Here is a 25,297-nt window from a genome sequence, read left to right as displayed (position 1 = left end):
CTGGACCTAAGAGGGAAAGACAGCTAATGCTAGCTAGACCCGCCCCTTTGTTCAATGTGGATCCAACGCGACACTGAGTGAGCGTTCAAGTAAAACCAAACAAAAAGCAGCGTTGCGTGAGAATTTGTGCTAATGCTAGCAATGCTAGGCTAACTAGCTTCCATTGTCCCGGTGGAACCTTGACAGTGTCCTCCCACATGTTTTTAAGGGACAGACAGCTTAAATTGCTAACAGTTGTTAGCTTACACTGGGCTTGTTGTAAAAGGGTTAACTTATAGCATCCAGTAGCCTGAAGCTTATAGACACGGTTTCCACAAATATGCCCAAACATTAACTGATACTCTTTTAAAATAACGACACAATAGCTGCATAATCATTATAGTTCTTCATCTTCTTGGACAAAAAGTGTGTTTCTTTTCATGTAGACGACAAGCCGAATGAAATTCTTGTCTTTTCTAAACATGTGCTTTGTGTGAATATGTGTGCCAGCGAGCCGAATGACGCAACGTGCAGCAGGCACAAAGATGCTCATTTCACATGAGTCAAGTTGAAGCAATGCATCATGGTTGTGACCCCTGATCCCAACTGCAAGGGAGCGGTGGGGTGTCACCATATGGTGCTGAGAGAATGATTGTGTGTGTTTGTGTGAGAGAGAGAGAGGGGAGAGATGGAGGGTTGGGATGATGAGGCCCAGGGGAGTGACAACAAGGCCTTTGAGCGGGACACACAGAGCCAATCACACGTCAACACACACACACACACACTCACACACACACACCCTATATCTATGAAATGCCAGGGACGTATAGAGAGTCTGACTCTTCGATGATTAATTCCCTCGCATCTCCTGTCGTACATCACAGCGGCAGAGCAGTGAGCTGCACACCTCACTACTAATCCTCCCTTGATTCCTTCACACACACAATCTCTCTCTCTTTTTACACATCTCTTCACAGTAATGGGGGCTGTCAATTAGACCTCCGAGCAGCAACTGAGAGCCCTCGCTTACAATTCTCCCTTTTTTTCTCAGCAACATGACCACCAATTTTCAAGAAAACACACACTCACACACACTTGCGGGCCGGGCTGCTCGCTCTCTCCGCCCGGCCCTGCAGGCTGCTCATCCCCGCTCAGTTCACTCGACTGAATCACACAAAGATGGAGGAGGGTTTTGGGAGTGTGTGACCCGTGGTTAGGCAGGCTGCTTCATAATGGATGAGCGCCGTTGTTTGCACGCGTCATATCTGTATGCATGAGTGACGACTCATTACCGGCATTTGGTGAAGGAGACTGAGCGTCAGCTCGGCCTGATAGGAAACGATGCTAACGTGAGCTTTGTGGTGATGTCAGGATGTGGTGTCTTATATTTATTCATAATAAAAACTAAACTAAACTGCCACTTTGTTGCGAGTCGCTCACCAGCAGAGACGCACTGTGTGACCCCCAGACACAGAACAAGAACACCATTGTTGTTTTATAACTGTCACACTGCAATTGTTGTTTTTATTATCACTCAAGTACATTATTATCATTATAAAATGCTGAACATGTATCTGCTCCAGCTTCTCCAGTAGTTTTCCTAGTGTAGCATTATAGCGAAGTGAATATGTTTTGGGTTTGGACTGTTTGGTCCAACAAAGAAAAAAGCTTTTTGATTAGATCAACAGAGGGCCCACTAATCACTATTTCCTGATGTTATCCTGAACCAAATAACAACCGAATAGTGAAGAAAATCAATGATTTCATTGTGAAAGTAACTGCAATATGATAAGGAAGTACTGTCATGGCATCTACTGAGGCCTGCTGGTATATTGATCGGTCCTACTTGGATTTATATTGACATTTTTAGCCATGTCACAGTAACTTTCCATGTGAAATGCATAATTAAACCAGTGGACTCTTTGCGTGTTTGGCACGGTGTCTCGTGGTGTGTGTGTGTGTGTGTGTGTGTGTGTGTGTGTGTGTGTGTGTGTGTGTGTGTGGCCCACGGCTGGAAACAAAAGGAACATTATTGTGCTCGTAGAGTAAGAGACGCATTACAGGATGACGATGCCCAGCCTCACCTGCAGCCTCCGGCGCCGGATTATCCCCGAGTCATCCATGTCGGAGCGAGCAGCGGCGTGGGGGGTTTCCCCTCCCGAACCCCAGCCTCACGAGAAGATGTGTCCTAACCCGGCAGGGCTGCGGCATCCACCGGGTCACACCCGAACCGCACAGCAGCAGCAGCTGCGTCCTGGCGCACCAAAGAGACACAGGCACACACAGGCACACACACACACACACGGTGTCACGTCGAAGAAGCCCAGGATAACACAGGAGTGTCAAGCTGTCCCATTCCGTTTGGTTCCCCTAAAAGCAGCTGCTCCTGCCCCGTGTCCTGCGTCTCGTGGGCTGCTCGTCATGCCGCCGTCTCCGCGGTCTCTCCCTCTCGCAGCATCCTTGACATTGCGCACAGAGGGCGCTTTGATGCCGCCCAGCGCGGACCGGAGCGACCGGGAGGCCCGGCCGAGAGAACCGAGGGACCGACGGACGAGCCAAGTTCTTCTGTTGCTGCAGGAGACTGTCCCGAAAGGAAAGAAACCCGCGAGCCTCCTTCCTGCGCGCGCGTTGGCCCCACAGAAGGACAGCGTGTTAAAAACAACAACACAATACGAGAGGGCGATGGTTTTACACACTCCTGTGTGTGCGTGTGTGTGTGTGTGTGTGTGTGTGTGTGTGTGTGGCGACGTGTAGTTGTTGCTTCGACTGGCGCGTTGCCGCTGACTCGCCTTGTTCTGCTCCCGTGAGCGTCACCGGGGAGCGCGAGGACAGCGCGTCCCTCCCTCGCGCCGCGGACACACGCACGCCGGTTTGAACCCTTCGTCCGCGTCTCCCTTCACCTGTCCGTTGCTCGACCACCTGCACGTCCTCTGGAACTGGCGACTGGACGGGGCGACAGCAGCAACGCGATATTTGTAAACCCCCCTCATCTCTTCCTGGGATTCCCTCTCGCTCCTCCTCCTCCTCTTCCTCCTCCCCCTCACAGCTCACACTTCAAATAATATTGCCGCTTTTGTATCATGAACATGGCGCGGGTAGTTCAAGCTCCCATTTAGGACGCTAAAGCTAAAAAAAACACCTTTTTTTTGAGGCGACACCTTGGATGTTGTGAATGTTTCTACGGAAGCCGGTTGGAGACACGTTCAGCACCACGGACAGCGACACCGGGTCTACAGCGTTGCAGTAAACAGCCATGATTTGTTCTCATTTAATCACCTTTCCGGGTCTTCCTGAGGGGTTTTGGGCTAATGCTATTGCTAACACTACAGCCGAGGCTCCTTGCTAAATGCATAAAAGGCTCTAAAGTGAAATGCAGATGTTGAACGTGTCAGCAAAAGGAAACATGATGACATGAACACCATTCATAGTAAATGGAGGCTAGGTTGTAGCCTCTTGAAAGTGTAGCCTATAAATGACATTATTTAGGAAGCTTTGTGTATAACAGATTAGCTTGAATACATGACTAATGACTTCTCTCTAATAAGCTAACTATGGGCATGCATTCAGTAAATAGGCCTGTGATGCTACAGCCAGCAGGTGGTTAGCTTAGCATAAAAAAAACGTAAACTGTGAAACAGTTAGCCTGGCTCTGTCTTAAAGTAACACAACCGGCCTACCAGCACCTCTTAAGCTCAACATGAACATGATATACTTTAGTTTGATATGTACAAGGAACAATGTACAAAAACTGTCCAAAACATTTCATTTCCTGGTCAAACTTTGTTCCGATTTCCCACACCAGAATTACAATGTGTGGAGCAGGATCTTTCTTTAGCGCTGACACAGCGCAGATAGGTGTGGCTACGCGAAACTAGGTCCAGGTTAACGTGAGGTGGAAACACATATCGACAGGGAAACAAACAAAACAAAAACCTGAGGCCAGGAAAAAAAGAAAAAAAAATAAGAAGGCCACACTGGGCAACACGATGTTTCCACCCACGACATCGCTTCGGTGATTGACGGCGCGGTTGGCCCTTTGGCAAAGTCATTGCATAATGTCTTGCTGGGGACTAGGACTTTCACACAGTTTTTATGTAACATATGGTCTGAGGCTGCCCACACAGCCACGACCTAGACGGTGCCAGGCACAGCGAGAGATCTGCAACAGAGTGTCCAAACCCGGCCCACGCTGACCGACTCCGAAAGGAAATGGACAGGAAGAAAGCAGGAAGGCTGCAGGAAGGCTGCAGGAAGGCTGTTGGTCCGCGTTCAAATTACTGAAAAACAACTTTTGCTTTGTCAGGAAAAGGCTTGACTGATAAACAAAGTGTCCCTTTGGGCTTCATTCTGTTGTAACCTTTACCTCAACAGATGAGCCAACTGCAAATGACTGTAACGTCTGCCAGCCTGCCACTTTGGTCCAGACTTAAATGTCTCAACAACCGTTGGACGGATAGCAAATGTTGACATTCATGGTCCTCAGAGGATGAATCCCACTGACTGGTGATGCCGACTTGTCCTCTAGCACCACCAACAGCAGCTGCAGCAGCAGAGGACAGGAATCGAGGGACAAACGGACACGGATCCAGGTGAAACTAATTTGCACATCATATTCAGTCGATGGGGATAAAGGATGGAAAAACAATTCATATCGATTGTGGCTGAAGAAACAAACAACTATAGATATCGCAAGTGTCTAAAAAGTGACATCAGAAACCTTTCCCTCTGCGCGGCAGAATGTGTTCAGAAACGCACAAATCTAGTCAGAAAAAAAAAGGCCCAGTAAGCAGGCTGTTATTTGTTAGATTAAATGGAGCTGTCAGGGCCGCCTGGCTGGCAGTCGGAGAGCCAGATCGTCTCAGTGCTGATGGCAGTACTTTGTTCTGTAGCTGAGTAAAACCCTGACGAACAGACAGGCCCCCTCCCACTCATGCACACAAAGGTCCGTCGCTCTCCTCTCAGCTGTCAAAGTCTCGGAGCGTCGCCTGTGCCGCAGTGGAGCTGGTGGACACATGGCAGGCAGGGCAGGCTATTGATTCCTGCTCCGGCATGCACCGGCTGAGCTGCAGCTCGCTGCACACAGCCCAGCACAGGTGGGAAGGCTGGCCGGGGGAGCCACACTTCATTGTATTTTCATAATGTGGTCATTATGGAGCGGCTGCTGAACACAGGCGCGATGCTGCTTTCACATCCTCTTACATAAGGGTTTTTTTTTAATCCCTTTGAGTTTGGAGAGTAACAGCTGCTCAGTTTTTGTTTGGAACAAACTCAAGGACAAACCATTCTAACTACCCGTGTAGTTAAAATAATTGCTGGAGGCTACTGGGCTTTATGGCGTCTTTTAGCTCTTTTTTTGAAGGATTTTACGACGCTTTACTGTTTCGGTTCAATCTCATAGCTCTCATCGTGTCGACATTTCAATTAATCAAAAAGAGACATGGCACAAGTAATGTGAGTTCTTCTTTTAATCGAGGCCATCTGTATATATACTAATATGTGTGTACCATTGCCTCAGGAGTTCTTGGAAACCAAAAGCAACGCAACATAAGAGAGAATATTGGATTTACATTCACCAAGTGGTCAGAGACACAACTCTGAACTCCAGCTAATGTCGCTCTGTTTGCACTGATTGTGTGAATAGGTTTACAAAACAAGTTAATCATATCAACTCAAACAGTAACCTAAAACCAAGCTGAACAGCATTGTCTTACTGACCTCTCTGGTTGTCAGTTTCAAGTATGTTTCACCTCTGACAATGATCCAAAGTGTGCATCTGTAAACACACCCAGCAGTGATGTCACGGGGTCCTGGAGAACGTTACGAACAACACTGCAGCAAGGAGAAGTTAAACCACCAGGGGGTCATGAGACGAGTTGCTCAGGTGAATTTATTCTTTCAAATGTGTCAAAGGAGTTTGGAATAGCTCTCTGTCCACTGCACTGATGAAACGTCACAACATGCCTGCTAAAGATGGGGATTGGTGCTCAGACACACTTTGACATCCATTTCCCATTCAGGTCCCATTATGCAACTGAAACGCCCACGCACTCACATCGCTGCCCGACTTCCCAGAAGTCTCTCCCTGCTGTCACCAGAAACCCTCAACTGTTTCCGAGTCATTTTTAGGGATTGTCTGCTCTATGAGATGAAGGTTTTCCCTCAGAAATTATGATTTTTTATTTTTTTTATGTTGGGGCTTCTGATGACAGAATGTTTATCGTCCCATGATTTTGCTCAATTAAATAGCATGTGGTGTTGCTGTAAGTTACACACACACACACACACACACACACACACACACACACACACACACACACACACACACACACACACACACAGTGAGAATAGGAGCAGATGGGAGCACTGAAAAACAACTGTACAGCTGCCAATCCTCAGTCTACCGGGTCAGCACAAAACATCAAAACTAACTGCAGTATGTGTTGTCTGTTATAAGTACATACAGTATAATTATTTAGGAAATACAGAAAACCGGCTAGTTTTAGCACTGGGGTGAGACTCTTATTATTGCTGTAGCCTAATACAAAAGAGATGTGCATGTGTGAGTTTCACTGTGCAGAATAATGCATGTGCAGTTTGACTGAAGGCTGTTTTCACATTCACGCGCCGAAGGACAGAGCTTTCTCAGTGCTCAGCTTTGATTTGAGTTTAACAAGTGTACGCAAAACTAAAGAAACCCATTCCACCATGAAACTTACAGAAAGTGAGATGTGGAAAATCTGAAACTGCAAGTTTTTTTGTGTGTAAAAAACATATTGGACGAGAGTATAGACTTATCAGTTCAATAAATGGACTCAAACATAGTCTAATCTCCAATCTAATCTCCATTACTGTCTTTAAGAGGCTGTTACCTGAGCTGGCTTGGTTTTCTAAGTAGAGTAACGATTTTGGTATGATATGAATCTAGAGGATCTATGGTTCTACTCATGAGTCCCACGAGAAAAACTTTACACACGTGAGATGCATCTCAGATCAATCTTAAGGTTCCTTCCACTTCTAAGTGGAATATACTGCTGACCTGCTGCCTCCCCTAAAGATCCCTCCCTAAAAAAGATAACACTGTGCCAATGCAGGTCTCTGAGGGTGAACCAGGTGAGATCCTCAGGCACAGAGTCCAACATCAATGGTTTTTCCTTTTTCAAGCCTCCGTCGGCTCATTGGGGCTCGATGGTTACAGACTATAAATCCTGAAGGAGAAAAATATCCAAAGGCTCCTTAAAGCTTCTGTTCCTATTATTTTACGGCTTCAACAACACCAACTGAGTCATCCACTCCATGCCAAACACCCGGCACAAACAGACCTCTTTTCCAAATGTGAGTGTGTGTGTGTGTGTGTGTGTGGGTGGGTGCGAGTGTGTGTGTGTGTGTGTGTGTGTGTGTGTGGACTGAGTGCACATGTAAACACACAGACACACACATGATGCCTGTGTTGAGAGAGACCTCGAGAGGATCACCAGGAAACGGACACAGCACGAGCAAAACAGCACCTGATGTCTTGCAAGGAACAACTTAAAGCAATGAGTGTGTGTATTTGGGGTGTGTGTGTGTGTGTGTGTGTGTGTCACTGTTATGGCTAAAACAATGGATTAGGTGAAATTATTATAAGCCTCTTTTTGCCTTTTGCAGTCTGTATTCTTGCTGCAGCTGTATGGGTCTCCTACAATACTAATATGCATGAATGTGAAGCTCTCTGATTTCCTGAAGGTAACTTCTCTTTTCGACGCCAATAAATCACCACTACGCCTCCTTGTGGTGAAAGTTTGCAGTGCAGCAGAGGCGTTGCATGACCCTGCACAGTGTGAACCTGCTTGTGTGCGCCTGCAAAGGGAGGATTAATTTTAAATTGTGTGTTGATAATTAAATCTCATTCTGAAATATGAAAATTAATCATCCGCCTGGCAGGAAAAAAAAGTCAGTCTCTTAACTGTATGAGATAATAACGTGGAATTAAACAAATGAAATAAACAGAAAATCTGAATTACAGATAATTGTGAGGGATATTTTTCCCTGGTTGATTTAATTCATGCCTGATGGACTGCATGGGAAAAGCTCCTAAATTGTGACGCTAATAGGATGTCGGACTATTTGTTTGGTCCATTTTTCCACTCATCAAAAAGTGCACGTTTCTCCCTGCGTGAGATCAATTAGAGTGAGCACTGGACTTAATCTGCAGCCATTTACTCTATAAAACGATCAGAGGTTAGATTTAAAACACACACACACCGATCAGTGCAGTCCAGGTGTCGGACGCTGTGGCAAATAGCAAAGAAAAAATGCATTTTTGTTGTTTCTTTCAAAACACAGTTTACATGTAGAACAGCAGCGGATCAAAATGTTTTCATCTTTGATTACACACCTCGCCGATAAGAAGGCGAGACAGCAGCAGCGAGCCGTTGCGGTTAATCCCGGTGATCACCAATGTCTGATTCTGAATCAGAGGCTCCGCTCCCGTGCTGTCAGCTTTAAGGATCCGGCCCAGCAGGACACCCCTAAACCCTCCTCAGCACCGCATCACACGCGGCTGCTCCTGATAAATAAGAGGATTGCTCTCTTCTCTCTGGCCAAAAAACACAAATGAACATCAACAAACACAGACATACACATGCTACAACCACAAACATGTGCACACAAGGTCAGCACATCCAGACACGTACAGACAAAATAACATTAGAAAAGAAACGAGAATAGGCCCTGGTCTGTTCGGCAAGGCAGGGCAAATTTATTTGTATAGCACAATTCAAGCTTTTCAGACACTATTTTTAAAACTTAGCAGGTACGAGCATGTTGAGACAAAGAATCTCGGACTTTATGACTACACCAAGACGCCTGACCTGATATCGGGTTTTAATTGACAGTCTTGGCACTAATGGTTTGCGGAGTATCGAACACAATTATTGAGTTAGACATGCAGTCATTAATCTGGTAAACACACTGAATCCATTTGTTAACTGTAATGGAAGAAGTGATACGTAATGTTAAGTATGTCCGTCATAATTATGATAACAAAAAACACTGGTAATGAATAATATAACCTGGCGAATGCTTATGGAGACTAAATAAAACAGGGCCGAGAATTGAACCCTGTGGAACCCCGTGTACATTCATGGATAGTTTATACATCCAATAGTCCCACACAGTTTTAGTCAGTCCAGCAAACGGCACTGAAGTCCAGAGGAACATGGGAGAAAGCCTTGTTTGCAACTAATCTCATGTAAACATTGTTGTAAAACTTTGAAAAAAAAAAGAAACATTATTTCATAAATGAATAGCCTGAGCAGTCTGATATGTGTTTTCAGAGTGGGTCTTCTTGGTTTAGGGAAATGTGATCAACACTGACGTCGCTTCCTTTGAGCGTTATCAGTTGATCTGCGGAGGAGCAGGAAAGAAAGAAGCAGGGGAGAGAAGAAAGGAGGCAGAAGAAACGACAGGAACTTTGTTCTTATTATTCATTATTAAAGCAGCAGGGAGAAAGAACAGGAGACAAAGAGAGAGCAGGAAGCGAAGCAGATGTTAACGGAGTAACCGGCTTTAAGAAAGCGAGTCGATGAACTGATTAAAGTCAAGGCAGATTTCTTTATTTTTTTATTCATGTGTGTTTGTTTTTGTGTTTGATGTGAATTGTAGTTGGTTGTAGCTTCAAATCAGCATATAGGCAAAGGCCCTGCTAGGGTTTCTAGCCCCTTAAATGATTCATGAAAAGACTCTACCTACACACACACACACACACACACACACACACACACACACACACACACACACGGCTAAGCCTATTTCGATGACGCAAAGAGTCCTGTAAGAGTACACAACAACACCCAAAAAGTAGCACAAATGCAGCCGTCACTGGTTTGTGACACTTGAGTCTTTTAAAACCAACCGAGCAAACAACCACGTGTTATCCGATGTGACTGTGAACGTTTGGATTATTTATAATTCCAAAAACAAACGTGACGTGGGGCGACTAGATGCTGCAGACAGACCTGAGAAACACAGGTGGTGCAGAGAGAGAGAGAGAGAAAGAAAGAGAGAGAGAGGGAAGTTTGTCTGAGTTATGGGACAAACACAGCTGTTTTTCCGGGACATTCTTCTGCCATCCATCTACAGCCGCCTGAGCCCAGGCTTGTAATACAAACATGAATCTGTCTGAGCGCCTGTCGTGAAATACGTCTTCCCAAAGGTGCATCCGAACAGCTCAAGCTGTAAGCTGCCTCTCTTATCTGCGGCTCTTTATCCCCCTCCTTAATGTCAAAATGCAGTCTGCTCATGACTCGGAGACTCTCCCTTTATGCGTAGTGTTTCATTTTTCTTGCCAGTGATTTCCTTCTTATATGTGAGCAGAGGAAATGAGAAACAATAAACAACAGGCTGAATCCCAGAGAGTAATAATCTGGATATGAGAGAGAAGACGCGGAAGTCAACAATGTAGAGAAGCGGCTGCTTTTGAAGTCGTGTTTCTTCTCCCCACAAACTGAATTTCATCTACATATTTTCCATATATATGAACCAACAGATTTTTCAATTTGAAGCCTCTACCAAACGGTTGATCTGTTCCCTAATATACATTTGCATCTCTTTTGCCACGGAGAAGATGTCCATTTGTCATGAAGTTCTCGATTTGCAGGGTTTTCCGCATGAGTGTGAACAAAATATATATGTTTAATTCCACAAGAACAATGTCTAAAACCAAATAAATAAAACATTTTACACTTTTTTTCATATAATAAGTTAATATACCAACCATTGGTGGCTTCTATTTAGTCTGACTATTTCCTGTTCACTTCAATGTGGACACAAACTTTAATCAGAGGGTCACGGGAAGTGGTCCACAACTATTGTCCTAATATTTGGGGAATCCTTATTGCCACTGCCATCAATTTACCTGATAAATGAGTGAAATTTCATTGAACACGTCTTAAAATGTCCCAAATAAATAATAACCGATATAAACGGAAAAAAAGAAAGAAATTTACAGTGAAATAACATTCATTTTTCATTCATAATAACTTATAATCAGAAAATGTATTGCATTAGATTCAGAAATGTGGTGGCTCCTCATCGTGTATTGATCTTTCTAAATTTAATCAAATTAAACAAATTTTGAAGGGAGTGTTCTATAGTTTTGAGTACATGGGAAGCAAAATTACAATCTTTATTATTATGCACTGAACTGATTGGTTTAGCAAGTTTTTAAAAGAATAACATAAACTCATCAGACTTTTTGGGAGGGAATATCTATTCATTCTATTCAGTAAGACCTTCAAAACTAGGCCAAACAAAAACATAGATAATTACCTTCTATATACAGAGGTGCACGCTACTTTCTGGAGCCCTCAGATACGTCAACAGAGTCCTACATGTGGCTCATTCATTCTGTAGCTTCAGCAGCGTGTCAGATGGGTGGCCGGATTAGGTGGTGATAGGGTCTTAAAGGATCGACTGTATTCAGGGTTTTGTGCTCTGATTGGTGCTGACCTTGGTCCTGAAATAGGAGGAAGGTCGGACTGAATGACTTCTGCTCGTTCTATTATTGAGCACCGTCTGGACAGTTTGCCCTGCTGGCAGGAGTCCTCGTTAACTCCGTCAATCTCCCACACGTGTTGTTGACGCAGTCTGGCACCCAGCTGAGTCTGAGGATTTGACGTGTTGGAACAAGGCCGAGTAGATAAAGGAAGCACGCGGGGAGAAGTCAACCAGGACGCCGAACAGAGACAGACGGGAGCGCCGACCCTTCCAGGAGTTGAAGGAGCGGGTCCGTCCGAGCAGCAGCCATGGAGCCCACCGTTCAGACAGTGGAGGCAGCGGACGCTCGCTTGCAGAAGCGAGGATGGAGGTTTGCTGCGAGGCGGGGAGCCTCGTCGCAGTTTGTGGGAAGCACCATCATGGTCCTGTCCACGTACGCTGTTGCTACCCTGGCTATGAACTTTGGGAAAAACATCCAGGAACAAAGATTGAGACGGAATGGCAACTAGCAACAGCGGCCTCATCAAAGATTCAAAGATCTGAACCTCTTCTCTCAGAGCCCAAATGAACAACTCAAGCGGGTCACTTCAACTCAACTCAACTTTATGCTGCGATGCATGTGAAGAAAGTCAAATCAAATATTTTTTTCTGGTTTTCTGGTTGTGAGTAAGTGTCTGGCATGAAATAGGAGACCTGGCTGTAGATGTTAAATAATGAATGGGCATAAATACTTTGTATGCAGTGGTGCTTTGTCACCACAGGGTGGAGAACTGGGACTTCCTCACTACTTTTGATTTGCAACAAGATGTGTAGTGGCAATGTTAAACACGATCCAATGCATTATACAGAATGGAAATTAAAGATGAGTGATTGATATGTGATATATGAATATTTGTCTATGTCCTTGGATGTTTTTTTTAATCTTTAAAAATGCCTGTGTGACTGGATTGTAGATGTCTACATTCTAAATGTCATGTCATATTAATTGTGTGTCTGTCAGCTGATTGCAAAGAAAAATGACTGTTGGATCCATGTTGGATCGAAACACTGTTTTTGAATAAAAGGTGAAATATATTCTCGGGTGCAGATTTCTGATTTTGAGTTATTTGCTTTTTTTAATCTCACACCCAGACCAAAAAGGGCAAAGTTTTACATTTTAAGATACAAAATTAAGGTTTATAGGGGAAGAGTAGCCCAGTCCAGGTAGACATATGTACACTAGCTAACGTCATGATTTTTGTCATAGAAAAACATAAATCAATGAGTCAATTTGTTCCATCTGCAAACCTCAGACAATTGGTGACATTTGAAACAATTCTTCTTAGAAAAAACCTTAAATAGCAACACCAACAATTTGGTATTTTACCAGTGACATTTATATTAACTGAAAGGTCAATGAATTTTACCTTCCTTTGAGGGACGCTTCTACAGTACTGGTTACTTAAAAAGTAACCTAATAAAATGCCCAGATAACATTGAGTTTCCATGTTTCCACGCAGGCCTAAAGGACAAAGCCATTATCTCCAAAATCCTCTGAATAGGGCTAACACACGATGAGGAAAAAGAAGAATATCCTGAAGTCTCTCTGACTTCCAGCAACATGTTCATGCAAAACACCACAGCCCCAAACTCCTCCAGCGCCATCTGTCATTTTCAAAGTCTGCCTTCAACACAACTAACTGATTGAAGAGGCAGAAGCTGGAAGGTCCCACCTTTCAGTCAATACTTTGAGACAACTATTTGTTCTAGCCTGCTGTTGATCATTTACTTTTAGCAAACTATTTCAAATATGTAGGCTATCTGTTACATTTAGCAAACTTCAACTATTGATTTGTTACCTTTAGCTAACGGTTCATTCTTTACTTTTAGCAAACAATTTCAAATGATTAATATCTGATACTTTTAGCTAACTAACTGTGTATCCATTACTTTTAGCTGACTAACTGTGAATCATCCATTACTTATAGCTAATTAACTGTGTATCCATTACTTTTAGCTAACTAACAGTGTATTCATTACTTTTAGCTAATTAACTGTGTATCCATTACTTTTAGCTAATTAACTGTGTTTCCATTACTTTTAGCTAACTAACAGTGTATTGATTACTTTTAGCTAACTAACTGCGCATCCATTACTTTTAGCTAACTAACTGCATATTCATTACTTTTAGCTAACTAACTGCATATTCATTACTTTTAGCTAACTAACTGTGCATCCATTACTTTTAGCTAACTAGCTGTGTATTCATTACTTTTAGTTAGCTAACTGTGTATCCATTACTTTTAGCTAACTAACTGTATATTCATTACTTTTAGTTAGCTAACTGTGTATCCATTACTTTTAGCTAATTAACAGTGTATCCATTACTTTTAGCTAACTAGCTGTGTATTCATTACTTTTAGTTAGCTAACTGTGTATCCATTACTTTTAGCTAACTAACTGTATATTCATTACTTTTAGTTAGCTAACTGTGTATCCATTACTTTTAGCTAATTAACAGTGTATCCATTACTTTGAGTTAACTTTTTCATGCTAGTTTTCATGCACTTTAGTAAAGATCAGTTTCACAGCATTTAGTGACTCAACTGACAAAATAACTTTAACTTAATTAAAAAGTTAGCTGAATAACAAGTTGAGCTATCCGTTTACTGTAAAGATTTGACAGATTCTCCACTCATCACCTTTTCTTTTCTTCTTTACCAAACTTCATATCGATAGTTTAAGTGTCTGCCACCATGGAGAAATAGGTCACTGGAACAACAATATATATATATATATATATATATATATATATATATATATACATATTTTTAAACTGGAGTAAATGAATGTCTGTCAGTTAGTGAGGCGACAAGGATGGTTGACACTGTTTGCCAACTGAGGGCCAGCCTAAGGCCCAAGCGCAGGCAATGACCCAACCCTGTTAAATGAGAACGGCAACAAGGGTACACAGAGAGTAGCGATGGGCTGCTTTGTCCTCTCTCTCTCTGTTCCCTGAATAGCTCTCACACAAAGGATATCGTTATTCCTCCTCTAATTACCAGATGGAGAGCTGTTTTTTTCCCTATCGCTCCTCTGCTCTCACCCCTAGAAATAAAGTGCTCTGCGGTGACAACCCTCAGCAGTTATGAAACCGTCCAGTGGACAACATGGCCGGAGAGCACTTTCATGTCGTCCTTGAAAAATTCAGTATTGAATTCCTGTATGAATCTCCGCTGAGGCCATTTCATCTGCACTCAATCTGGGTGTTTATGTGATGGCCAGTCTGTCATGGTTCCTTCCTGTCCCTGCATGGTTTTGTTGCCAAAACCAATCATGTCGAAGGCATGCCACCAATTTCCAAGCCTTGGCTTTAGGTGGACGTATCTAGGCCACAAGACACTCTCCATCTGCCGTTCCGTGGCCAAAAGCCTTGGGAGGTCACTCGGGGAGGGAGGGAGGGACATAGAGAGAGAGAGGGGGTGAGAGAGAGAGGGAGAGAGAGATGCACCCAGCCAGGGATTAGACTGGTACACCAGGTCCAACGGAAGGTGAGATTAAAAGCCAGGAGCTGTATTACGCATGGTGGAAAAACACAGTGGCTGGCCAAACTCATGTTTCCACACAACACCCTTCAGACCACGTAGCCTACTTCAGCACCACCATTGAACAAATGTTTTCCATCAAATGTCCATAATTACCAGCGTGCTTTTAGGGATTACACCTTTTGGTTGCATTGCCGCCAAGGTCACCAGGTGGCAAAAAACAACAACAACAAAAAACAACAACACGTGCATTCAGAAAAGGAGGCTGACCTAAACTCTGATGTCATTATGAGAACAGGAAGGGTTTTGCAACGGACAGCAGCTTTGCCGTGCGCTCGCGGTGTTTTGTTCTCCGGAGATTTGTGTTGCACGTCCTCAGCACATCACGCAGTATTAAATCTCAGCAATACCCTCCTGTAACCCTGTCATCTGGCAAAAGCCCTGACCTCACTGGGTGGAAATGTGGATACAGAAGGGGGGCAGGTGTGACTCAGCACCAACTAAGAATGATCCTCGCAGCATCAAGGACAACACAGCCCCTGAGCTATAAAATAATTGGGCATAGGGTCTGTTTTATTATTTTTATTTTGTTATTTCCATCCACAACATTGCTAACTCTGACGGAAAGAAGGCTGTCAACAAGGAGGATTTGGTAAACATCTCATTGGGAGATTAGGAAGGAGGGAGTCTTTTCTGTGTGTGTGCAAGAGAGGGAGGGAGAGAGAGAGAGAGAGAGAGAGAGAGAGAGAGAGAGATAGGACTTCCCAGCATGGGGTAGAGGGAGGGGGTGAGCTTGGTGGAAGGGACTGAAATGTCCTTCATATAAACCAGTGACAAAGTGGTGAGCAGCGGCCTCCAGGAAGCATAGATCACAGCCAGCAAAGAGAGAGAGAGAGAGAGAGAGAGAGGGAGAGAGAGAGAGAGAGAGAGAGGGGAGGAGGAGACCTGAGCATCACGTACAGGCGCTGGATCCACAGCAACACACCGGAGAGACGCAGGGGAAACACTGACCGGCAGAGACGCACAGGAGCAGGAGGAACTAACCCGGACGGAGCATCCTTCACCCCCGACAAGGTAACACCAGAAACACGCGACCGGTGATCCGAAGCTGCGTTGTAAAAAGCAGACGGAATCGATATCACAGCAACATTACGTGCGTTAAATTACGAATATGCTCTGCTACAGCAGATGAAACAAAATATCACAAAGTGTCTGGAGGTCAGTGCAAACTCACTAATGAGCACCACCAGAGTCCAGAGGAGAAGCTGGATTTGTTTTTCTCCCCAAATGCCTGATTTAAAGTTGCAGCTTTTGTAAAGATGTTCCTGACATGGTGATATTCAGGTTGCTGTCTGAGCGTTGTACTTTTCAAATATTCTGCACAGGATGTCGATACCTACATTTTTGGTGATGAATTGCTTTTTCTTTTATCTTTAAGATCAGGTTAGCTGCTCATTAACACAATACCAATAATTTGTATTGGTAGAATATTGTATAAAAAGACGAACAAACGACGATTTTCTTTTTCAACAAGTGAGTAGGCTATAATCTGTAATATTTAATACAGTTAAAACTGGAAAGTCAGAGTAAACTAATGCGCCAAAGTTTCTCACAATTTCTACCGTTTTCTTATTTTTCTTTTACTGCATATCTTAAAATCCGGGCCATGCGGCCACGTCCAACAGATTTGTCTAATTCGTGTTGTGTGGACTACACGTCGGCCAGCCGCTTGTCAGATTAAACAACTACGCATGTCATCCATCTCAGCGCAGTGCCTCCGTCTCACCTAATTAGGCTCAACCTGTCTACTAGGTCACCACATGCGGAGCCCACGCGGCGCTTAACGGCCCACGCGGGGTGTCGAAGTCACACACACACATATGCCACCGATGGCTGGAGCTATAGCCGCGTGAGAATAGCTGTGATTAGGGATGTTTACTTCCGACGTGTTTCAGAATAATTCCTTCTGTCAATGTAATATATATATATATATATATATATATATATATATATATATATATATATATATATATATATATATATATATAGTATACTGTATGTGCGTTGTTGTCTTTGATTGCTTGAGATCCAGGTACGACTATGGGTGCATCCCAATTCTCTTAATTGTCGTGTCCTCTCTCCTCGCTTGGTTTCCTTGCATCTCTCTATGCATCCCTGGTGGGACGTAAGGAAAAGAAGCAAGGGAAGGAAACGGGGATGCAATTAAGAGACTTGAGATGCACCTTATGTTGCCTTTTGTCGGCTGCTGTCCAAAGTGCTGAACTCTCCCCTCCCTCCCTCACAGACCTGTTTGTGGCTGTAGAGATGGGTGTCACATCTCGCCCTCTGCTATTGGTTTGTGCTTATTTGGCGGCCACGCTGATTGGCGGCGCCCGCTCAGAGGGCGTGTGTCTCCAGGACGGGAAGCACAAGGCCGCGCCCGGCCCGGAGCCGCTGCTGAGCGAGTGCGGGCTGTACGCCGACAGTAAGTGGCGTTCGTTTTAAACACCGTCATGTGGAAATGGTGTAAAGACCACATTGTGACGGGAAACAAATGTCGAGGTGACTCTCGAGGTGACATGTTTCCGCCCTGCTCACAGATAGCTGCTGCACAGAAGACGCCATCCAGGATATCTCCCACGTGCCCTCTGACGTCAATAAGAACGAGCCATGGGACAAGTGTGGTTCCCTGAGCTCTGAGTAAGCATCACCCAGTAGATACCCATAGAGCAAATGATTGAGGTCACACAATAAGTCAATAACGTAAAAATAATCAAGTCCATGCATCGTGAAAAAAGCCAATATTGATATTGTAAAAAGTATTCACGTCTTGTCCATACGTCGTACAAGTCACGAACGTAAATATAAACTGGGTCATGTCCGTTTTTCTTACGATAATTCGATCACGTTAAATGTATCGAGGTCATGTTCGTATATCGTACGATAATTTGATAACGTAATTACCATGACAGGCCTAATCTGGAGTTCACCTCAGCTCTGCGGATAAATATATCTTCTTTCAGCTTGTTGTGTTCGTTTACGGCCGGCAGCTTTACTCTTTTGGAGTCTCATTTTTTTAGGTAAAAAGGTTCTAAAAATCAACTGAGCTTTGTATAGCCTGAGCCAAACAGCTAACAGACAACGTTAGCAACTAAAGTAATTAGTAAACACTGTGGGGCATTTAGCTGTCAAGGGGTCTGATATTTGGTGGTTGGAGGAGACCAAAACAGAGCTAAAAGGAGAGCGAACAGAAGAGTAACATTTGAGGTGGCCGGGAAAAACGACAGCAAATAACTATCTATCTGCTAGATGTGTAAATAGACAATGTTTATGTTTTAAATATACAGTTAAATATATATATATATATATATATATATATATATATATATATATATATATATATATACATCAATACATAAATCAGTTATTGCAGTGAAAAAATATTTATTGAGTGAAATATTTAAACCCACAAGAGTCTTCCAACTTCCAACTTTGAGATGTAATATATGCCTGTGAAATGAACAATGCAACACGCACATAACACACACGCACACACGCACGCACACGAGATATTAGACAGCGTAACAATACCAATATCCAGGTTTAATTCCATCCTGTTCTTACTACCTGCCCCTCTCTCTCCCCTCAGGTGCGAGGGCTTCCTGAAGCGCGTGTCGTGTTTTTACCGCTGCTCCCCCGACGCCGCGCGCTGGCCTCACCCCCACCGCCGCTCCTACATCCAGGCAGTGCCGCTCTGCCACAGCTTCTGCCGCAATTGGTGAGTCTGCCACCCCCCCTCACCCACCCACTCTCCTCCGTCTCCTATAATGCTGTTAAGAGCGAGATGACTATCCGGCTTAGCGTTCGGAGAGTCCAATGAATGGTGTTCATGGTCAGGGGATTCCTGAACTTTCTGGTACACAACATGAGGACATATTCAAATGAGAGAATTAAAGTTGAATTTACCCACTTTTTTCCTTCAGGTTCGATGCCTGCAGGATGGACATGACGTGTGCTCGTAACTGGGCCAAAGACCCCAGGGGACACAACTGCACTGGAACATGTGTTCAGTATCAGCAGGTAGGCTGCGATCTGGCACATCTGTGATTGTCTGCTTACATAAACTGGGGGCTTTGTATTGTTGTTTTTCTTTTTCTTCACCATCAGTAGAAATCTGACATTTTGAGTGTGTTTAGCCCTACTAGCAGCACGGCATTATGGGTGGTAATGCCAGCAAAGATAGCATGCTAAACAAAGATCAAGGCCTTGATCATTCTGCAAGACGAACGCGCCACCATTCATATAATTACCCCTGTCAAGCAGTTATGTAGAGCTTTCAATATAATGGCTGCTGTAACGAGCTCTTTTAGTTTTATTAGGAACATAAACTGATGCTTTATATGAGCAGAGTGCGGTCACGCCTTAGCTGAGGAAAGCAAAAGAGGTGTCAGAGATTTGAAATCCCGCTGACGGGCCACGTCGTGGCATGTCATTGGAGCCGGGTGCTGCAGGTAGAAGGTCAGATGCTGACTGTGGTGTCAGTATCTGCGAAGGGTTAACGGCTCAGGGGCCGGCGCTGTGGACTGAAGCGTGAAAAGGTTCGGTCCTGCTTCAGCGGGCAGCTGGGAGATTTAAAAAGAGGCAGAGTGACCGAGGGGCCGGCGTGACTAACCGTCACACACCACATGCCATGGCACTCTATGCATCTAGCCATCCATTCATCCATCTATACATCCATCCATCCCTTCATCCATCCATCCATTCATCCATCCCTGCGTCTATACATCCATCCATTGATTCATGCATCTATCCATCTATCCATTCATTCATCTATCTATCTATCTATCTATCTATCTATCTATCTATCTATCTATCTATCTATCTATCTATCTATCTATCTATCTATGCATCTGTCCATCCATTCATTCATGCATTCATCTATCCATTCATGCATCTATCCATCCATCCATCCATTCATCCACCCATGCATCCATTCATTTTGTATTGTATCTTTAGTATTTATACCAAGTGGCGTTCCCATTAACTTAATTTACTTTATATTTGTGCTAATAAACAAAGTTAGCATGTTAAACAAAGATACTAGAGCCTTGATCATGCATCCATCATTTTTCCTCTTTCGTTCCTACTTTATCTCTCTTATCTCTCTCTCTCTCCACCACAAATGAACAGAACGCCCCAGACACCAGACCTATTAGTAAGGCTCTGTGGGTGATTACTGGAAATGACCGATTTGTAGTGAGAGAGAGAGAATGTATCCTCAAAGGGTGTTGATGCTTTTTGTGTTTGTATCGGCCCGTTTTCCTGTAGAGTGCCACTAATGTCGCTATAAAAAAAGGTCCCAATGAATTTAGGTAGCTCTCAAAACGGAGCGTTTTAAACAGTTCCCGAATACAAAGAAACCGCATTCAGCACATTCAACAGATCGACCGCTCTTAGAGAGACTGCAAACAAGCACTCGCCTCTTGCAACATTTTTTTTAGGAGGCCACAGCAGTAAAGCTTCATTTTGTCTTCTCTTGTTTTCTTTCGTTTTCTGCCGGCAAAACTGCGAACATGCTCGGAAATCTCTGTGACGAAAACCTCTCGCAACTCTGAATTTAGAGATGTTTAAGCTTTACATTCAAATGGCTTAATCCACACATTCACTGTGAGCGGAGAAAATCCACATGAAACATCTTTTAAAATCCTCGACGGATTCATAGTTCCTGGAAAATTCACCTGATAAATAGGAAAGAAATGCAGGCGTCTGTGTGTGTGTGTGTGTGTGTGTGTGTGTGTATGTGTGTGTGCATATTGCAGAATAAATATGCGCAGTGAGGATTTGTAAATGCTTACTGCAGTAGGTGTCAATTTGCATAGAAACAAGCTAATGCATTTAAAAGCACCATAGGCACACATATAGGCACACACATAGGCACACACACACACACACCCACACACACACACACACACACACCCACACACACACACACACACACACACACACACTCACATCCACTGCATGCAAAACATTCCTTCTGGCACTCTGTGTCTCACTCCGTCTTTGTACTCATTGGTAACATTATTTGCCGGCCAAGGTCTGATTTATCTCGGCATTAGACACTCTCTCTGCTCCGGATTTTGTGGGAATGAGGTTACATCTGCGAAGAGCGGGGCCATGTCCGTTTTTGTGCCAGGCGCTGGCACAATAACGGACATGGCCCCGCTCTACACACATTAAAACACATCTAGAGCGGCATCTGTGGATCAGATATAGTGAATTAACGGTCTTAGGAGGAGGGCATTCATCATGTTACAGCTTGCAAATTACTGCGTAGATAGTGTGTACGTAGAGGGGACCAAAGAAATACCTAACGGGTACTTTTATGTAGTCAGGGAAGAAATACATATAAGTACTAAAAGAGGTAACAAATAAACAACCAAGTCGTCGAGAATTTCTTTTTACATCGTACATTTATTGCAAACCAGGAGTACTTTGAAAGTGGATGTTTTTACATTCGATCAGAGCAAGTGACGTAGCACAACAAGCAGTTGTGCGGAAAGGAGGGCTGGTGGATGGGGCAAGCAGACACAGGACTTTCACCCAGGAGGCCGCTGTTCGTGTTGCTCGTGAAACCAAAATTAAATGTTAACTTTGCTTACTTTAGCGTTGTCACGTTACGTTGTTGCGTTATGATAGCGGTGTTACGTTAGCGTTGTCACGTAGCGCTTGTGATGTAACGTTATGTAAGGAAGTCCGCTAAGGGTAGTTGTTATTTATTTACGCTAATTACGGTTGTTACGGTTGTTACGGTTGTTGCGTTAGGTTTTGACGTTAGGTTATTACGTTGCTCTTCTTTATTGGACACAAAATACAATAAAACGTAGACATCAAACAGAATCTATTACATAAACACAGACAAGTTATATAAGAAACTTGTAAGAGAATTTGAAATAGAATGAAAAAACACAAAAAGAATGTTCTGTTAGGGTTTTAGTCCATAGCTTAAAGGTTGCAATTACACTTAAATCACCTCGACCAATTGTGTTTTGTTTATAAATCTGTTGAATATTGGCCTGGCTTCCATGTTACAATTTGAGAAGGTTTTATATTTGTGTGTTTCGTACATTCACAGCTGTTGTCATTTGTTCTCAAATGTTCTCATTTCCATTCAGCTGCTGTTATATAACGGATCTGACCTTTTTCTAAATCTGATCTTGACCCCTGGCCAAAAGAATTTTTGCAAAAGAGGATTGCTATGAGAAAAATGTATCTTCAGTCAGTGTCACGGATTGAAGTCCTCTCTTTTACTCTTTTTTTCTTGCTTTCCTTTTCACACCAGGTGTTACATCGTATAGTTTGGGGACAGAGAAGGACATAATTGAATAAGATAGGGGTGGCAAGGACAAGATAGAGCCCCGGGAAATTCCTGTATCTCACTTATTCGATCACACCATGTCGCCTAGAGCCACTTGTGCTTGTACTGAATTAGCTTTGGCACCAAACCACGTCTGCCTGGGGAAGGACAGAAAAGTGTGTGTGTGCAGCCCTGTGTGTATAATGAGGTCGCTGCGATAAGACCTCAGCGTCAGGCAGAGAGAGAGTATATGTGGTAGAGAGAAACAGCCGCCATCCTCTTTGTCCTTCGACCACGGTAAATATATTACAGCTTTTTCTTCTCTGAGCCCCCTGTGTGACTTAGTCTTAATCCCCCAACCGACAGCAGGATGAAAGGAAGCAGGCGTTGGGGTGGGGGGTGCTACAAAACTGGGAGAAGAAGAGAGACAAGCAAACAGTGAGGGAAGCAATAAGAAAGAAAATAAGATACAGTGGAAGTTAGGTGGGGACCCAAAATGAGCCGTATTGTTGGTCACGGGAGCTTCACTAATTAGTTCCCACAACTATTTTGAAGTGTGCGCCATTTACGTTAAACAGCTTAAATGTTGAATTGTGATTATTTATTTTTTTGCTGCGTTATGCACAATCCCTTTTTAATCCGCACGTCTCCCCGTATTACAGCAGGGGTATAATTTGTCATGTGCCATAAAACTAAAAAGCCGATGTCAGCAGTAATTGGAGTTTTGCCGCCAAAGTATAACTTCATAAAGACTGAGCGCTGTGATGCATTTCCTGTCAGATAGCGAACACAAAAGGTGCCGAAAGTGACCTTTTTTCCGATTAGTTTAGATCCGTCCGTCTGCTCGGCAGAATCGTCGTTCTACCGTAAAAGTTCTTTCAGGTACCAGTGTGAGCTTTTTCAAGGTCATGGTGTCTCGCTCTCAAGGCTGGTGGAGACAAGGTGAGGCGAAGAGAGAGAGAGAGAGAGAAGGAGAGAGAGAGACAGACAAAAGCTGTTCGTGAGAGCAGCTGCCAGGTTCCTGCAGCCGCCTCTGACACCTGGCAGAGGGTGTTTTTTTCAAGGCTGGTGCTGCCCTGAAAGGCCAAAATCAATTACTCCTATGATTGCATACAAGCTGAGAAAGGCCATACTTCATGAAAGTTGAAAAAGTTGAGAGATTATGATACTTTATACTTCTACTCCAGTGCATTGTGGGGGAATATATTGTGCTTTTTACTACACCATGTCCATCTATAGTTACCAATTGAATATGTAAGGGATTCTGTAGCGAGCAGGTCATTTCAGAAGTGTCAGGAGTGTCAGGCCCCACTGAGATTCACCTACAAAATGTCAACTCAAAGAGACATGTACCAACCAGGAAGAGACTCAAAATAACCACAATGAGCCTCAAAATAACCACATAGAACAAAAAACGACCAAAAAGAGACAAAACAACTACAAATAGACGAAGAGACTTACAACGACGATGAGAAGGGCCAACAATGAATTAATGAATGAATATATACTTTATTAATCCCCAAGGGGAAATTTGGTGCAACCACAAAGAGAAACAAAAGAGGCAGATGCTAAACAGCTGCAAGGAAACCAATAGACCACAAAGAGACTTGCAGCAACTACTGAAAAACGGCAAAACAACCACAGAGACACAAAATGGCTACAAAGAGACACAAAACAACTGCAGAGCGACACAAAACTACGACTAAAAGTGGAAGACTGTGAGGTCACCGTGTACGACCTGCGATGATACCAGATATATCAAATGTAGAGTATTTGCACATTGTGATCAGAGGGGGAGGTAGAAATCTCTTTATTTACTTTAAATATGTTGGATGTGTGTGTGTGTGTGTGTGTGTGTGTGTGTGTGTGTGTGTGTGTGTGTGTGTGTGTGTGTGTGTGTGTGTGTAGATGTACCAGCACGGCAAAGACCTCTGCGAGAGCCTGTGGGGCGACGCCTTCATGACCGTGGAGGACGAGCCCGAGGACGCGGGCGAGGCCGGCGAGGTGGGAGCGGAGGGCGCCGGCGGCCGCCCCTGCGGCTGCCTGACCCTCAGTCCCTCGGACAAGGACGTGATGGCCGCGCTCAGGGCCCAGCAGGACGACCCGGAGGAGCTGGACACCACCAAGGCCGGCCTGCCCCAGTACCGCGCCCCGTGCCACACCAAGCTGCCCCTGCCGGCCAGGAGCGGCCGCAAGGGCAACGCCGTGCTGCGCAAGCGCTCGGTCGTGGTGGACGACGTGGAGGGCAGCGGGAGCGGCTTGTAGAGCGCAGTGATAGGTGGCAACGTATTTAGAGACCAATGTCTAGATCCTAAACTATCTCTTGAAGCGGAGTTGTAGCCTCGCTCCTCTAACTAACCTTACCACACAGACCTAAGCTGGCATTGTCATTATCGTCACATTCTACATGTAATCTCTATGGTTTTAAATAACCAAACACTATATCTGGTATAAGATAGACTGACTAGCTTGCAACACTCTCAATAAACACATGGTTATTTATTTGAACGACCGAAAGAGCCGGGATTTTAGTAGGAAACATCACCAATATGGGCAGCATCCTCACTTGTGCAAGGGCTCTGACGAATAACACAAATTTTGACTATATCCCACAATGGCTGCACAAAAGTGAGGATATTTTTATTTCAAAAGTCAGGTATTTCATCTGCTTCGTGAGGCTCTGTAAAAACACATCGCTGACATTTTGACACGCGGCTGTCCCCAGTCCTGACAGCGTCGGCGTCTCGTGCATGAATCCACCGCGTCCTCAGTAACCGGAGGACTTTTCTCTCGGCTGCGTTGTCAAGACGACGCGTACCCATCACCAGAATACTTCCCTCTTCTCACTCATCTAGGTGACTTTTAATCTGAGCGTTAGTCAGTTGTTCAAAGCAGATCTCACTGTTGTGATGCCGTGTCGTGCATGTCTACATATCATTAAGGTCCACGATAGCCGAGAAGG

At 44.1% G+C, this 25,297-nt stretch overlaps 2 protein-coding genes across 2 annotated transcripts in view; one reads left to right on the top strand and one right to left on the bottom strand.

Annotated features, from left to right (window-relative positions):
• The window catches only part of LOC306749640 (microtubule-associated serine/threonine-protein kinase 1-like), a gene marked incomplete at both ends in the record, with an annotated part of 36,622 nt that extends 34,520 nt beyond the window's left edge, over positions 1 to 2,102 (bottom strand). The window contains one exon of the mRNA XM_079232951.1: positions 2,064 to 2,102. Within this exon, the coding sequence (XP_079089077.1) occupies positions 2,064 to 2,102 (39 nt within the window). The remainder of the gene's footprint in view (positions 1 to 2,063) is intronic.
• A 15,201-nt stretch (positions 2,103 to 17,303) lies between these two features.
• On the top strand, positions 17,304 to 24,600 carry rtbdn (retbindin; the record flags this gene model as incomplete). The annotated part of the gene is made up of 5 exons (XM_079233279.1): positions 17,304 to 17,463; positions 17,579 to 17,678; positions 18,628 to 18,756; positions 18,962 to 19,058; positions 24,244 to 24,600. 5 exons carry the CDS (start codon positions 17,304 to 17,306, stop codon positions 24,598 to 24,600), a joined length of 843 nt encoding a protein of 280 aa, XP_079089405.1.
• Between the last annotated feature and the right edge of the window lie 697 nt (positions 24,601 to 25,297).

Source organism: Taurulus bubalis (assembly GCF_910589615.1).
Source record: "Taurulus bubalis genome assembly, chromosome: 17".
NCBI classification, from domain to species: Eukaryota; Metazoa; Chordata; class Actinopteri; order Perciformes; family Cottidae; genus Taurulus; species Taurulus bubalis.
Note: the sequence above shows the minus strand (reverse complement) of the source record. Positions and strands in the feature narration are given on the sequence as shown.